This window comes from Oncorhynchus kisutch, linkage group LG16, assembly GCF_002021735.2.
Source record: "Oncorhynchus kisutch isolate 150728-3 linkage group LG16, Okis_V2, whole genome shotgun sequence".
NCBI classification, from domain to species: domain Eukaryota; kingdom Metazoa; phylum Chordata; class Actinopteri; order Salmoniformes; family Salmonidae; genus Oncorhynchus; species Oncorhynchus kisutch.
In genome coordinates, this window is record NC_034189.2 from 16,183,862 (window position 1) to 16,200,612 (window position 16,751).

A 16,751-nucleotide genomic window follows, 5' to 3' on the forward strand; every position below is an offset into this window, starting at 1 on the left:
CATATTTTTACTGAACCTAGACCATATTCTTACTGAACCTAGACCATATTCTTACTGAACCCCTAGACCATATTCTTATTTAACCTAGACCAAATTCTTACTGAACCTAACCATATTCATATTGAAACTAGACCATAATCTTATTGAACCGAGACCATATTCTTACTGAACCCCTAGACCATATTCTTATTGAACCTAGAGCATATTCTTACTGAACCCTTAGACCATATTCTTACTGAACCCAGACCATACTCTTACTGAACCTAGACCATACTCTTACTGAACCTAGACAATACTCTTACTGAACCTAGACCATACTCTTACTGAACCTAGACCATATTCTTGCTGAACCTAGAACATATTCTAACTGAACCTAGAACATATTCTAACTGAACCTAGACCATATTCTTACTGAGCCTAGACCATATTCCCTTTGAACCTAGACCATATTCTTACTGAACCCCTAGACCATATTCTTACTGAACCCCTAGACCATATTCTTATTGAACCGAGACCATATTCTTACTGAACCCCTAGACCATATTCTTACTGAACCTAAACCATATTTTTTTTACTGAACCTAGACCATATTCTTACTGAACCTAGACATATTCTTACTGAACCTAGACCATATTTTTTTGCTGAACCTAGACCATATTCTTATTTAACCTAGACATATTCTTACTGAACCTAGACCATATTCTTATTGAAACTAGACCATATTCTTATTGAACCGAGACCATATTCTTACTGAACCCCTAGACCATATTCTTATTGAACCTAGAGCATATTCTTACTGAACCCTTAGACCATATTCTTACTGAACCCAGACCATACTCTTACTGAACCTAGACCATGCTCTTAATGAACCTAGACAATACTCTTACTGAACCTAGACCATACTCTTACTGAACCTAGACCATACTCTTACTGAACCTAGACCATATTCTTGCTGAACCTAGAACATATTCTAACTGAACCTAGACCATATTCTTACTGAGCCTAGACCATATTCTTATTTAACCTAGACATATTCTTACTGAACCTAGACCATATTTTTACTGAACCTAGACCATATTCTTACTGAACCTAGACCATATTCTTACTGAACCCCTAGACCATATTCTTAATAAACCAAGACCAAATTCTTACTGAACCTAGACCATATTCTTATTGAAACTAGACCATATTCTTATTGAACCGAGACCATATTCTTACTGAACCCCTAGACCATATTCTTATTGAACCTAGAGCATATTCTTACTGAACCCTTAGACCATATTCTTACTGAACCCAGACCATACTCTTACTGAACCTAGACCATACTCTTACTGAACCTAGACAATACTCTTACTGAACCTAGACCATACTCTTACTGAACCTAGACCATACTCTTACTGAACCTAGACCATATTCTTGCTGAACCTAGAACATATTCTAACTGAACCTAGACCATATTCTTACTGAGCCTAGACCATATTCTTATTGAACCTAGACCATATTCTTACTGAACCTAGACATATTCTTACTGAACCTAGACCATATTTTTTACTGAACCTAGACCATATTCTTATTGAACCTAGACCATATTCTTACTGAACCTAGACCATATTCTTATTTAACCTAGACCAAATTCTTACTGAACCTAGACCATATTCTTATTGAAACTAGACCATATTCTTATTGAACCGAGACCATATTCTTACTGAACCCCTAGACCATATTCTTATTGAACCTAGAGCATATTCTTACTGAACCCTTAGACCATATTCTTACTGAACCCAGACCATACTCTTACTGAACCTAGACCATACTCTTACTGAACCTAGACAATACTCTTACTGAACCTAGACCATACTCTTACTGAACCTAGACCATACTCTTACTGAACCTAGACCATATTCTTATTGAACCTAGACCAAATTCTTACTGAACCCCTAGACCATATTCTTATTTAACCTAGACCAAATTCTTACTGAACCTAGACCATATTCTTATTGAAACTAGACCATATTCTTATTGAACCGAGACCATATTCTTACTGAACCCCTAGACCATATTCTTACTGAACCTAGACCATATTCTTATTGAACCTAGACCATATTCTTACTGAACCCCTAGACCATATTCTTACTGAACCTAGACCATATTCTTATTGAACCTAGACCATATTCTTACTGAACCCCTAGACCATATTCTTACTGAACCTAAACCATATTTTTTTTACTGAACCTAGACCATATTCTTACTGAACCTAGACATATTCTTACTGAACCTAGACCATATTTCTTTACTGAACCTAGACCATATTCTTATTTAACCTAGACATATTCTTACTGAACCTAGACCATATTTTTACTGAACCTAGACCATATTCTTACTGAACCTAGACCATATTCTTACTGAACCCCTAGACCATATTCTTATTTAACCTAGACCAAATTCTTACTGAACCTAACCATATTCTTACTGAACCCCTAGACCATATTCTTATTGAACCTAGAGCATATTCTTACTGAACCCTTAGACCATATTCTTACTGAACCCAGACCATACTCTTACTGAACCTAGACCATACTCTTACTGAACCTAGACAATACTCTTACTGAACCTAGACCATACTCTTACTGAACCTAGACCATACTCTTACTGAACCTAGACCATATTCTTGCTGAACCTAGAACATATTCTAACTGAACCTAGACCATATTCTTACTGAGCCTAGACCATATTCTTATTGAACCTAGACCATATTCTTACTGAACCTAGACATATTCTTACTGAACCTAGACCATATTTTTTTACTGAACCTAGACCATATTCTTATTGAACCTAGACCATATTCTTACTGAACCTAGACCATATTCTTATTTAACCTAGACCAAATTCTTACTGAACCTAGACCATATTCTTATTGAAACTAGACCATATTCTTATTGAACCGAGACCATATTCTTACTGAACCTAGACCATATTCTTACTGAACCCCTAGACCATATTCTTATTTAACCTAGACCAAATTCTTACTGAACCTAACCATATTCTTATTGAAACTAGACCATAATCTTATTGAACCGAGACCATATTCTTACTGAACCCCTAGACCATATTCTTATTGAACCTAGAGCATATTCTTACTGAACCCTTAGACCATATTCTTACTGAACCCAGACCACACTCTTACTGAACCTAGACCATACTCTTACTGAACCTAGACAATACTCTTACTGAACCTAGACCATACTCTTACTGAACCTAGACCATACTCTTACTGAACCTAGACCATATTCTTGCTGAACCTAGAACATATTCTAACTGAACCTAGACCATATTCTTACTGAGCCTAGACCATATTCCCTTTGAACCTAGACCATATTCTTACTGAACCCCTAGACCATATTCTTACTGAACCTAAACCATTTTTTTTTACTGAACCTAGACCATATTCTTACTGAACCTAGACATATTCTTACTGAACCTAGACCATATTTTTACTGAACCTAGACCATATTCTTACTGAACCTAGACCATATTCTTACTGAACCCCTAGACCATATTCTTATTTAACCTAGACCAAATTCTTACTGAACCTAGACCAAATTCTTACTGAACCTAGACCATATTCTTATTGAAACTAGACCATATTCTTATTGAACCGAGACCATATTCTTACTGAACCCCTAGACCATATTCTTATTGAACCTAGAGCATATTCTTACTGAACCCTTAGACCATATTCTTACTGAACCCAGACCATACTCTTACTGAACCTAGACCATACTCTTACTGAACCTAGACCATACTCTTACTGAACCTAGACCATACTCTTACTGAACCTAGACCATACTCTTACTGAACCTAGACCATATTTTTACTGAACCTAGACCATATTCTTACTGAGCCTAGACCATATTCTTATTGAACCTAGACCATATTCTTACTGAACCTAGACATATTCTAACTGAACCTAGACCATATTCTTACTGACCCTAGACCATATTCTTATTGAACCTAGACCATATTCTTACTGAACCTAGACATATTCTTACTGAACCTAGACCATATTTTTTTACTGAACCTAGACCATATTCTTATTTAACCTAGACCATATTCTTACTGAACCTAGACCATATTCTTATTGAACCTAGACCATATTCTTACTGAACCCCTAGACCATATTCTTACTGAACCTAAACCATATTTTTTTTACTGAACCTAGACCATATTCTTACTGAACCTAGACATATTCTTACTGAACCTAGACCATATTTTTTTACTGAACCTAGACCATACCTAGACCATATTCTTATTTAACCTAGACATATTCTTACTGAACCTAGACCATATTTTTACTGAACCTAGACCATATTCTTACTGAACCTAGACCATATTCTTACTGAACTCCTAGACCATATTCTTATTTAACCTAGACCAAATTCTTACTGAACCTAGACCATATTCTTATTGAAACTAGACCATATTCTTATTGAACCGAGACCATATTCTTACTGAACCCTTAGACCATATTCTTACTGAACCCAGACCATACTCTTACTGAACCTAGACCATACTCTTACTGAACCTAGACCATACTCTTACTGAACCTAGACAATACTCTTATTGAACCTAGACCATACTCTTACTGAACCTAGACCATATTCCCTTTGAACCTAGACCATATTCTTACTGAACCTAGACATATTCTTACTGAACCTAGACCATATTTTTTTACTGAACCTAGACCATATTCTTATTTAACCTAGACCATACTCTTACTGAACCTAGACAATACTCTTATTGAACCTAGACCATACTCTTACTGAACCTAGACCATATTCCCTTTGAACCTAGACCATATTCTTACTGAACCTAGACATATTCTTACTGAACCTAGACCATATTTTTTTACTGAACCTAGACCATATTCTTATTTAACCTAGACCATATTCTTACTGAACCTAGACCATATTTCTTTACTGAACCTAGACCATATTCTTATTTAACCTAGACATATTCTTACTGAACCTAGACCATATTTTTACTGAACCTAGACCATTTTCTTACTGAACCTAGACCATATTCTTACTGAACCCCTAGACCATATTCTTATTTAACCTAGACCAAATTCTTACTGAACCTAACCATATTCTTATTGAAACTAGACCATAATCTTATTGAACCGAGACCATATTCTTACTGAACCCCTAGACCATATTCTTATTGAACCTAGAGCATATTCTTACTGAACCCTTAGACCATATTCTTACTGAACCCAGACCATACTCTTACTGAACCTAGACCATACTCTTACTGAACCTAGACAATACTCTTACTGAACCTAGACCATACTCTTACTGAACCTAGACCATACTCTTACTGAACCTAGACCATATTCTTGCTGAACCTAGAACATATTCTAACTGAACCTAGACCATATTCTTACTGAGCCTAGACCATATTCTTATTGAACCTAGACCATATTCTTACTGAACCTAGACATATTCTTACTGAACCTAGACCATATTTTTTTACTGAACCTAGACCATATTCTTATTGAACCTAGACCATATTCTTACTGAACCTAGACCATATTCTTATTTAACCTAGACCAAATTCTTACTGAACCTAGACCATATTCTTATTGAAACTAGACCATATTCTTATTGAACCGAGACCATATTCTTACTGAACCCCTAGACCATATTCTTATTGAACCTAGAGCATATTCTTACTGAACCCTTAGACCATATTCTTACTGAACCCAGACCATACTCTTACTGAACCTAGACCATACTCTTACTGAACCTAGACAATACTCTTACTGAACCTAGACCATACTCTTACTGAACCTAGACCATACTCTTACTGAACCTAGACCATATTCTTATTGAACCTAGACCAAATTCTTACTGAACCCCTAGACCATATTCTTATTTAACCTAGACCAAATTCTTACTGAACCTAGACCATATTCTTATTGAAACTAGACCATATTCTTATTGAACCGAGACCATATTCTTACTGAACCCCTAGACCATATTCTTACTGAACCTAGACCATATTCTTATTGAACCTAGACCATATTCTTACTGAACCCCTAGACCATATTCTTACTGAACCTAAACCATTTTTTTTTTACTGAACCTAGACCATATTCTTACTGAACCTAGACATATTCTTACTGAACCTAGACCATATTTCTTTACTGAACCTAGACCATATTCTTATTTAACCTAGACATATTCTTACTGAACCTAGACCATATTTTTACTGAACCTAGACCATATTCTTACTGAACCTAGACCATATTCTTACTGAACCCCTAGACCATATTCTTATTTAACCTAGACCAAATTCTTACTGAACCTAACCATATTCTTATTGAAACTAGACCATAATCTTATTGAACCGAGACCATATTCTTACTGAACCCCTAGACCATATTCTTATTGAACCTAGAGCATATTCTTACTGAACCCTTAGACCATATTCTTACTGAACCCAGACCACACTCTTACTGAACCTAGACCATACTCTTACTGAACCTAGACAATACTCTTACTGAACCTAGACCATACTCTTACTGAACCTAGACCATACTCTTACTGAACCTAGACCATATTCTTGCTGAACCTAGAACATATTCTAACTGAACCTAGACCATATTCTTACTGAGCCTAGACCATATTCCCTTTGAACCTAGACCATATTCTTACTGAACCCCTAGACCATATTCTTACTGAACCTAAACCTTTTTTTTTTTACTGAACCTAGACCATATTCTTACTGAACCTAGACATATTCTTACTGAACCTAGACCATATTTTTACTGAACCTAGACCATATTCTTACTGAACCTAGACCATATTCTTACTGAACCCCTAGACCATATTCTTATTTAACCTAGACCAAATTCTTACTGAACCTAGACCATATTCTTATTGAAACTAGACCATATTCTTATTGAACCGAGACCATATTCTTACTGAACCCCTAGACCATATTCTTATTGAACCTAGAGCATATTCTTACTGAACCCTTAGACCATATTCTTACTGAACCCAGACCATACTCTTACTGAACCTAGACCATACTCTTACTGAACCTAGACCATACTCTTACTGAACCTAGACCATACTCTTACTGAACCTAGACCATACTCTTACTGAACCTAGACCATATTTTTACTGAACCTAGACCATATTCTTACTGAGCCTAGACCATATTCTTATTGAACCTAGACCATATTCTTACTGAACCTAGACATATTCTAACTGAACCTAGACCATATTCTTACTGACCCTAGACCATATTCTTATTGAACCTAGACCATATTCTTACTGAACCTAGACATATTCTTACTGAACCTAGACCATATTTTTTTATTGAACCTAGACCATATTCTTATTTAACCTAGACCATATTCTTACTGAACCTAGACCATATTCTTATTGAACCTAGACCATATTCTTACTGAACCCCTAGACCATATTCTTACTGAACCTAGACATATTCTTACTGAACCTAGACCATATTTTTTTACTGAACCTAGACCATACCTAGACCATATTCTTATTTAACCTAGACATATTCTTACTGAACCTAGACCATATTTTTACTGAACCTAGACCATATTCTTACTGAACCTAGACCATATTCTTACTGAACTCCTAGACCATATTCTTATTTAACCTAGACCAAATTCTTACTGAACCTAGACCATATTCTTATTGAAACTAGACCATATTCTTATTGAACCGAGACCATATTCTTACTGAACCCTTAGACCATATTCTTACTGAACCCAGACCATACTCTTACTGAACCTAGACCATACTCTTACTGAACCTAGACCATACTCTTACTGAACCTAGACAATACTCTTATTGAACCTAGACCATACTCTTACTGAACCTAGACCATATTCCCTTTGAACCTAGACCATATTCTTACTGAACCTAGACATATTCTTACTGAACCTAGACCATATTTTTTACTGAACCTAGACCATATTCTTATTTAACCTAGACCAAATTCTTACTGAACCTAGACCATATTCTTATTGAACCTAGACCATATTCTTATTGAACCTAGGCCATATTCTTATTTAACCTAGACCATATTCTTACTGAACCTAGACCATATTCTAACTGAACCTAGAACATATTCTTCCTGAACCTAGACAATATTCTAACTGAACCTAGAACATATTCTTCCTGGACCTAGACCATATTCTAACTGAACCTAGAACATTTTCTTACTGAACCTAGACCCTATTCTAACTGAACCTAGACCCTTTTCTAACTGAACCTAGAACATATTCTTCCTGGATCTAGACCATATTCTAACTGAACCTAGAACATTTTCCTACTGAACCTAGACCCTATTCTAACTGAACCTAGACCATTTTCTAACTGAACCTAGAACATTTTCTTACTGATCCTAGACCCTATTCTAACTGAACCTAGACCATTTTCTAACTGAACCTAGAACATATTCTTCCTGAGCCTAGACCATATTCTTATTGAGCCTAGACCATATTCTAACTGAACCTAGACCATATTCTTCCTGAGCCTAGACCATATTCTTCCCGAGCCTAGACCATATTCTTATTGAGCCTAGACCATATTCTTCCTGAGCCTAGACCATATTCTTCCTGAGCCTAGACCATATTCTTTTTGAGCCTAGACCATATTCTTCCTGAGCCTAGACCATATTCTTATTGAACCTAGACCATATTCTTACTGAACCTAGACATATTCTTAATGAACCTAGACCATATTTTTTACTGAACCTAGACCATACCTAGACCATATTCTTATTTAACCTAGACATATTCTTACTGAACCTAGACCATATTTTTACTGAACCTAGACCATATTCTTACTGAACCTAGACCATATTCTTACTGAACTCCTAGACCATATTCTTATTTAACCTAGACCAAATTCTTACTGAACCTAGACCATATTCTTATTGAAACTAGACCATATTCTTACTGAACCCTTAGACCATATTCTTACTGAACCCAGACCATACTCTTACTGAACCTAGACCATACTCTTACTGAACCTAGACCATACTCTTACTGAACCTAGACAATACTCTTATTGAACCTAGACCATACTCTTACTGAACCTAGACCATATTCCCTTTGAACCTAGACCATATTCTTACTGAACCTAGACATATTCTTACTGAACCTAGACCATATTTTTTTACTGAACCTAGACCATATTCTTATTTTACCTAGACCAAATTCTTACTGAACCTAGACCATATTCTTATTGAACCTAGACCATATTCTTATTGAACCTAGGCCATATTCTTATTTAACCTAGACCATATTCTTACTGAACCTAGACCATATTCTAACTGAACCTAGAACATATTCTTCCTGAACCTAGACAATATTCTAACTGAACCTAGAACATATTCTTCCTGGACCTAGACCATATTCTAACTGAACCTAGAACATTTTCCTACTGAACCTAGACCCTATTCTAACTGAACCTAGACCATTTTCTAACTGAACCTAGAACATATTCTTCCTGAGCCTAGACCATATTCTTATTGAGCCTAGACCATATTCTAACTGAACCTAGACCATATTCTTCCTGAGCCTAGACCATATTCTTATTGAGCCTAGACCATATTCTTCCTGAGCCTAGACCATATTCTAACTGAACCTAGACCATATTCTTCCTGAGCCTAGACCATATTCTTCCTGAGCCTAGACCATATTCTTATTGAACCTAGACCATATTCTTCCTGGATCTAGACCATATTCTAACTGAACCTAGAACATTTTCTTACTGAACCTAGACCATATTCTAACTGAACCTAGACCATATTCTAACTGAACCTAGACCATATTCTAACTGAACCTGTGTTTCATGTGCATGTTTCATGCCGAATGTGTGTGTGTGTGTGTCCTAGCTGGCGGGCCGTTCTTTCCTAATGCTCTTCACGCTCCATCTCTCCGTAGTCCCTTCCCGAATGCATCTCCTCCAACACCTCTTCCCTAAGAACAGTGATATTGACATCCCTGGAGAGAACACACACCACACTGCTCCGCTCCACAGCCTAAAATGCGGAAAAAGCTTTGTATAGCGTAGCTAACTAGCACTCACACTGTTCAGTGTTGAGTTCACTGTGGATGAGTGATGGTTAAGAGACAGAGACAGGAGATATAGTATCCAGTAACAATATTTTTTAACGACGTAGTCTAGGAGTCACTTGGGTGATTGACAACAGAGATTACATGGTGGTCAGTGGGCAAAGTGCACAGCAGTTATTTGTGTTGAGGTGCGATGTGGGGAAAGGAAAAGTGACATGTCAGTGTTCAGCTGAGGTAATAATCACTACCTTGGACTGATTGTTTTATGTGATCTAACCTCTCTCTCTTCTCTCTCTCTCTCTCTGTCTATCTCTTCTCTCTCTCTCTTTCTCTCTCTCTCCCTCTCTCTCTGTCTCCCTCTCTCTCTGTCTCTCTCTTCTCTCTCTCTTTCTCTCTCTCTCTCTCTCTCAGAGGCAGACAGAGCTCAGAGTTTGTTTTGACTGAGAGTTGTGGTGTAGAACAGGAAGAGAGCTCTGTGTAAATAACAGTCAGCCGGTGTGAGTGAGTGAAAGTTGAGAGACTGAAAAAGAGAGAATGGAAGAGCGAAAGAGGCTAAACAGACTAAACATCTGAAAGGTTTAAAATAGATTAAAAGCAGTTGTTTATCTCTCTTTTTCTCTCCCTCTCTCTTTCTTTCTCTCTCTGTCTCTCTCATATCTCCCCCCCCCCCCTCTCTCTCTCTCTCTCTCTCTCTCTCTCTCTCTCTCATATATATATTTCCCCTTTAAATTCAATTTAAATTTAATTTACATTTAATGGGCTTTATTGGCATGGGAAAAATATGTTTGCATTGCCAAAGCACTTGAAATAGACAGTAAACAAAAGTTACAGTAAACATTACGCTCACAAAAGTTCCTAAAGAATAAAGACATATCAAATGTCATTATGTGCAAATAGTGAAAGTACAAAAGGGAATATAATTAAAGATAAATATGGGTTGTATTTACAATGGTGTTTCTTCTTCACTGGTTGCCCTTTTCTTGTGGCAACAGGTCACACATCTTGCTGCTGTGATGGCACACTGTGGTATTTCACCCAGTATAAAATTCAGTTTGTTTTCAAATTCTTTGTGGATCTGTGTAATCTGAGGGAAATATGTGTCTCTAATATGGTCATACATTTGGAAGGAGGCCAGGAAGTGCAGCTCAGTTTCCACCTCCTATTGTGGGCAGTGAGCACATAGCCTGTCTTCTCTTTAGAGCCAGGTCTGCCTACGGCTGCCTTTCTCAATAGCAAGGCTATGCTCACTGAGTCTGTACATGGTCAAAGCTTTCCTTAAATTTGTGTCAGTCACAGTGGTCAGGTATTCTGCCACTGTGTACTCTCTGTTTAGGGACAAATAGCATTCTAGTTTGCTCTGATTTTTTGTTAATTATTTTATTTCCTCTCGCGCTCTCTCTCTCTCTCTTTCTCTTTCACTTTCTCTCTCTCACTCTCTCTTTCTCTCTCTCTCTCTCTTTTTCCCGCTCTCTCTCTCTCTCTCTCTCTCTCTCTTTCTCTCAACAGGAGATCTGCACCCGTCCCCAGTTCATAATGGATGGAGCCACTCGCACTGATATCTGCCAGGGAGCTCTGGGTGAATAACCACTTAGTCAGCTTTCACTGAGAGAGAAGGGTAGGAGAGAGAGAGAGAGTAGAGAGGGTGGAAGTAGGGGAGAGTGGGAGGTGGGGGAGAGAGGGAGGTGGGAGAGAAAGCCAAGGGAGAGAGGGAGGTGGGAGAGAGAGGTAGGGAAGAGAGAGAGGTGGGAGAGAGAGGTAGGGGAGAGAGAGTAGAGGGGGTGGAAGTATGGGAGAGTGGGAGGTGGGAGAGAGAGGTAGGTGAGAGAGGTGGGAGGTGGGAGAGAGGGAGGTGGGAGAGAGAGGTAGGGGAGAGAGAGAGAGGTGGGAGTTGGGGGAGAGAGGTAGGGAAGAAAGAGAGGTGGGAGGTGGGAGAGAGAGCCAAGGGAGAGAGGGAAGTGGGAGAGAGAGGTAGGGGAGAGAGAGAGGTGGGAGGTGGAAGAGAGAGCCAAGGGAAAGAGGGAGGTGGGAGAGAGAGGTAGGGGAGAGAGAGAGAGAGGTGGGAGGTGGGAGAGAGAGCCAAGGGAGAGAGAGAGAGCCAGGGGAGGAATTGTATTTGTAAGTATGATTATGATGCTGCCTCTTGGCAAGCTCAGAGATGTGTATCCCAATGGGACTGAGCTGGTTAAATAAACACAAATAAATGAGAAGAGAGAGGTAGGGAGAGAGGTAGGGAGAGAGAGACGGAGAGAGAGACGGAGAGAGAGACGGAGAGAGAGACGGAGAGAGAGACGGAGAGAGGGAGAAAGAGCGTGCGAGAGAGAGAGAGAGGGAGAAAGAGTGTGCGAGAGAGAGAGGTAGGGAGAGAGAGACGGAGAGAGAGACGGAGAGAGGGAGAAAGAGCGTGCGAGAGAGAGAGAGAGAGGGAGAAAGAGCGCGAGAGAGAGAGAGAGAGGGAGAAAGAGCGTGCGAGAGAGAGAGGTAGGGAGAGAGAGACGGAGAGAGAGACGGAGAGAGGGAGAAAGAGCGTGCGAGAGAGAGAGAGAGGGAGAAAGAGCATGCGAGAGAGAGAGGTAGGGAGAGAGAGACGGAGAGAGGGAGAAAGAGCGTGCGAGAGAGAGAGAGAGAGAGGGAGAAAGAGCGTGCGAGAGAGAGAGAGAGGGAGAAAGAGCGTGCGAGAGAGAGAGAGAGGGAGAAAGAGAGATGAACATGCCCACAGAAAAGTTTTGATTGACATCGAGGTGTTTTCCTCTAAACCCTGCAGAGGATGAATCATTTATACCCCGCTCTGCTATCTCACATATTAAAAACGAAATAGTAACCTCTCTACTCTGCAGGGGCGTTGTCTTATGTCCTCTGCTGTTAGAGGTAGGTGTAGTGATTGAAGCAGCATACTGTTGGTCCAGTTCAAAGTGAAACACTCCTGGGAGGTTTCGTAGGGTCATGGTGGAGGGTGTGTTAACAGATGTTTGGACCCCTCTCTCTTTACAGGTTGCTTTAAGGTCCAGTTCTACAAGCTTTTTGCCACTTCAGGCTGAAGTGATTCGCTCCCACAGCAGACAGAAACAGACAGCAGTATCTGTCTGCGATTAATAAGTCATGTCTTAAGATTACGTGTTGTTGTCAGATAGCTAGCTTCACCTACCCTTGAGGTGAGAAATGATTCCAAGGAAGAACAGTTGGGAACTTTTGAAGAGAGGAATGATGAACAAGGGGAGGAGTTTTACCTTATCGTGTTGCTAGAGCAGGAAAAACTCTGGGCTTTAGTTGAATGCTATGACTAGCAGACAGAGTATTTCCTGGTCAGAACATGTGGCCAGACAAAACTCACCCTTCTAATGAATGGTTGTTGACTTCTTGAAGGGATGACTGATACAATGCATTGCTATCATTGCCATAGTCTACCTATGACTGAGGTTTTATGTTGTGTGTGTGTGTGTGTGTGTATGTGTGTGTGTGTGTGTGTGTGTGTGTGTGTGTGTGTGTGTGTGTGTGTGTGTGTGTTACAGGTGACTGCTGGTTGCTGGCAGCCATAGCTTCGTTGACTTTGAATGATAATCTCCTCCACAGAGTGGTTCCTCATGGACAGGACTTCGGAGGACAGTACGCTGGCATCTTCCACTTCCAGGTCAACACACACTCACTTCCTGTTTCTATTACTACCGTATATTAAGGTATTCTTGTTGATTTCCCAAATACTGGATCTACAGTTGATATTTAGCTCAAGTATTTATAGAAAAGGTGTATAAAAAAAAATATTAAAAAAAGGTCTCAATATTTAGCTGCCTAAATTCTCTTCTTGACATTTACAGATAGTTCAGTCAAAATCTCGACTATCACAGTTACTGAGTAATAAACCAGTTATAAACACTTTATCTGCAAACAATACACCGAGGTAGGATTTGAGTACATCGTAACAGAACCGAGGAACCTCTTCCTGCTTCTTGCCCGGCCTTATCATATGAACTTTGCTTTGTACACAAAACCAAACCTCTTACTCAAACCTTATGTATCACCTTCTTATGCATCGCTAGTCACTGTAAACAATGCCACTTTATATAATGTTTACATACCCTACATTACTCATCTCATATGTATATACTGTACTCTATACCATCTACTGCATATTGCCTATGCTGCACGGCCATCGCTCATCCATATATTTACAGTGCCTTGCGAAAGTATTCGGCCCCCTTGAACTTTGCGACCTTTTGCCACATTTCAGGCTTCAAACTTAAAGATATAAAACTGTATTTTTTGTGAAGAATCAACAACAAGTGGGACACAATCATGAAGTGGAACGACATTTATTGGATATTTCAAACTTTTTTAACAAATCAAAAACTGAAAAATTGGGCGTGCAAAATTATTCAGCCCCCTTAAGTTAATACTTTGTAGCGCCACCTTTTGCTGCGATTACAGCTGTAAGTTGCTTGGGGTATGTCTATCAGTTTTGCACATCGAGAGACTGAAATTTTTTCCCATTCCTGCTTGCAAAACAGCTCGAGCTCAGTGAGGTTGGATGGAGAGCATTTGTGAACAGCAGTTTTCAGTTCTTTCCACAGATTCTCAATTGGATTCAGGTCTGGACTTTGACTTGGCCATTCTAACACCTGGATATGTTTATTTTTGAACCATTCCATTGTAGATTTTGCTTTATGTTTTGGATCATTGTCTTGTTGGAAGACAAATCTCCGTCCCAGTCTTAGGTCTTTTGCAGACTCCATCAGGTTTTCTTCCCGAATGGTCCTGTATTTGGCTCCATCCATCTTCCCATCAATTTTAACCATCTTCCCTGTCCCTGCTGAAGAAAAGCAAGCCCAAACCATGATGCTGCCACCACCATGTTTGACAGTGGGGATGTTGTGTTCAGGGTGATGAGATGTCTTGCTTTTACGCCAAACATAACGTTTTGCATTGTTGCCAAAAAGTTCAATTTTGGTTTCATCTGACCAAAGCACCTTCTTCCACATGTTTGGTGTGTCTCCCAGGTGGCTTGTGGCAAACTTTAAACAACACTTTTTATGGATATCTTTAAGAAATGGCTTTCTTCTTGCCACTCTTCCATAAAGGCCAGATTTGTGCAATATACGACTGATTGTTGTCCTATGGACAGAGTCTCCCACCTCAGCTGTAGATCTCTGCAGTTCATCCAGAGTGATCATGGGCCTCTTGGCTGCATCTCTGATCAGTCTTCTCCTTGTATGAGCTGAAAGTTTAGAGGGACGGCCAGGTCTTGGTAGATTTGCACTTGTCTGATACTCCTTCCATTTCAATATTATCGCTTGCACATTGCTCCTTGGGATGCTTAAAGCTTGGGAAATCTTTTTGTATCCAAATCCGGCATTAAACTTCTTCACAACAGTATCTCGGACCTGCCTGGTGTGTTCCTTGTTCTTCATGATGCTCTCTGCGCATTTAACAGACCTCTGTGACTATCACAGTGCAGGTGCATTTATACGGAGACTTGATTACACACAGGTGGATTGTATTTATCATCATTAGTCATTTAGGTCAACATTGGATCATTCAGAGATCCTCACTGAACTTCTGGAGAGAGTTTGCTGCACTGAAAGTAAAGGGGCTGAATAATTTTGCACGCCCAATTTTTCAGTTTTTGATTTGTTAAAAAAGTTTGAAATATCCAATAAATGTCGTTCCACTTCATGATTGTGTCCCACTTGTTGTTGATTCTTCACAAAAAAATACAGTTTTATATATTTATGTTTGAAGCCTGAAATGTGGCGAAAGGTCGCAAAGTTCAAGGGGGCCGAATACTTTCGCAAGGCACTGTATATGTACATATTCTTATTCATTCCTTTACACTTGTGTGTGTATAATATAGTTGTTGTGAAATTGTTAGATTGTTAGATATTACTGCACGGTCGGAACTAGAAGCACAGGCATTTCACTACATTCGCATTAACATCTGCTAACCATGTCTATGTGACCAATAACATTTGATTTGATCAGAAAGTGAAAGGCTAAATGAACTGCATAGTTTAAAGTAATTCTCCAGTGAAAAGTTTATATTCTGTTAACTCATACCCAAATAATATTTTTGACTCATCTTAGACTCGTATTTGTGGCCAAAACATTTGAGAATAAACACTTCAACAACCTCAAACTTGTATCTTAAACATTTAAAAAATGCTTGCTATTTCCTCAAAGATAATGACATCGTCCAACCTCATTGGGTGAGCTGGCCAATCAGCAATCTACTCGCATTCATATTTTTCACAACAGGTATACAGCCCAACCATTACAACACGGAAATCTGCTTTTTCACCTACGTAATTGCCTTTTTTGGAATTAATTATAGGTCATATTTCATAGAAATCTGGAAACACTTGACAGTTACATTAAGTTCCTTTAAGTGCTGCTGGCTCTGACTACGATATGGTTTACTTTCTTGTAGGCACCACAGGTGTGTCAAATATTGTTGTGATAACGTTGGGGTGAATTTAAGTTAAAATTATACTGTCCGTTGAACTGGCATACAACTCAGTTCACAAAATGATTGGATTTATGTGGATCAGACACCAACTCTGCTAAATAGATACATTGAGATATAGTTGTGATAGGAATGAGTCCTAACTTCCACCAACATAAAATGTTCACTTCGTCTCTTATA

The 16,751-nt window shown here is 38.9% G+C and overlaps 1 protein-coding gene across 1 annotated transcript in view; it reads left to right on the forward strand.

Annotated features, from left to right (window-relative positions):
• The window catches only part of LOC109906394 (calpain-1 catalytic subunit-like), a 69,051-nt gene that overhangs the window by 24,044 nt on the left and 28,256 nt on the right, over positions 1–16,751 (forward strand). Inside the window, exons 3-4 of the mRNA XM_031791856.1 lie at positions 11,627–11,696; positions 13,627–13,745. Coding sequence (XP_031647716.1) covers positions 11,627–11,696; positions 13,627–13,745 — 189 coding nt within the window. The remainder of the gene's footprint in view (positions 1–11,626; positions 11,697–13,626; positions 13,746–16,751) is intronic.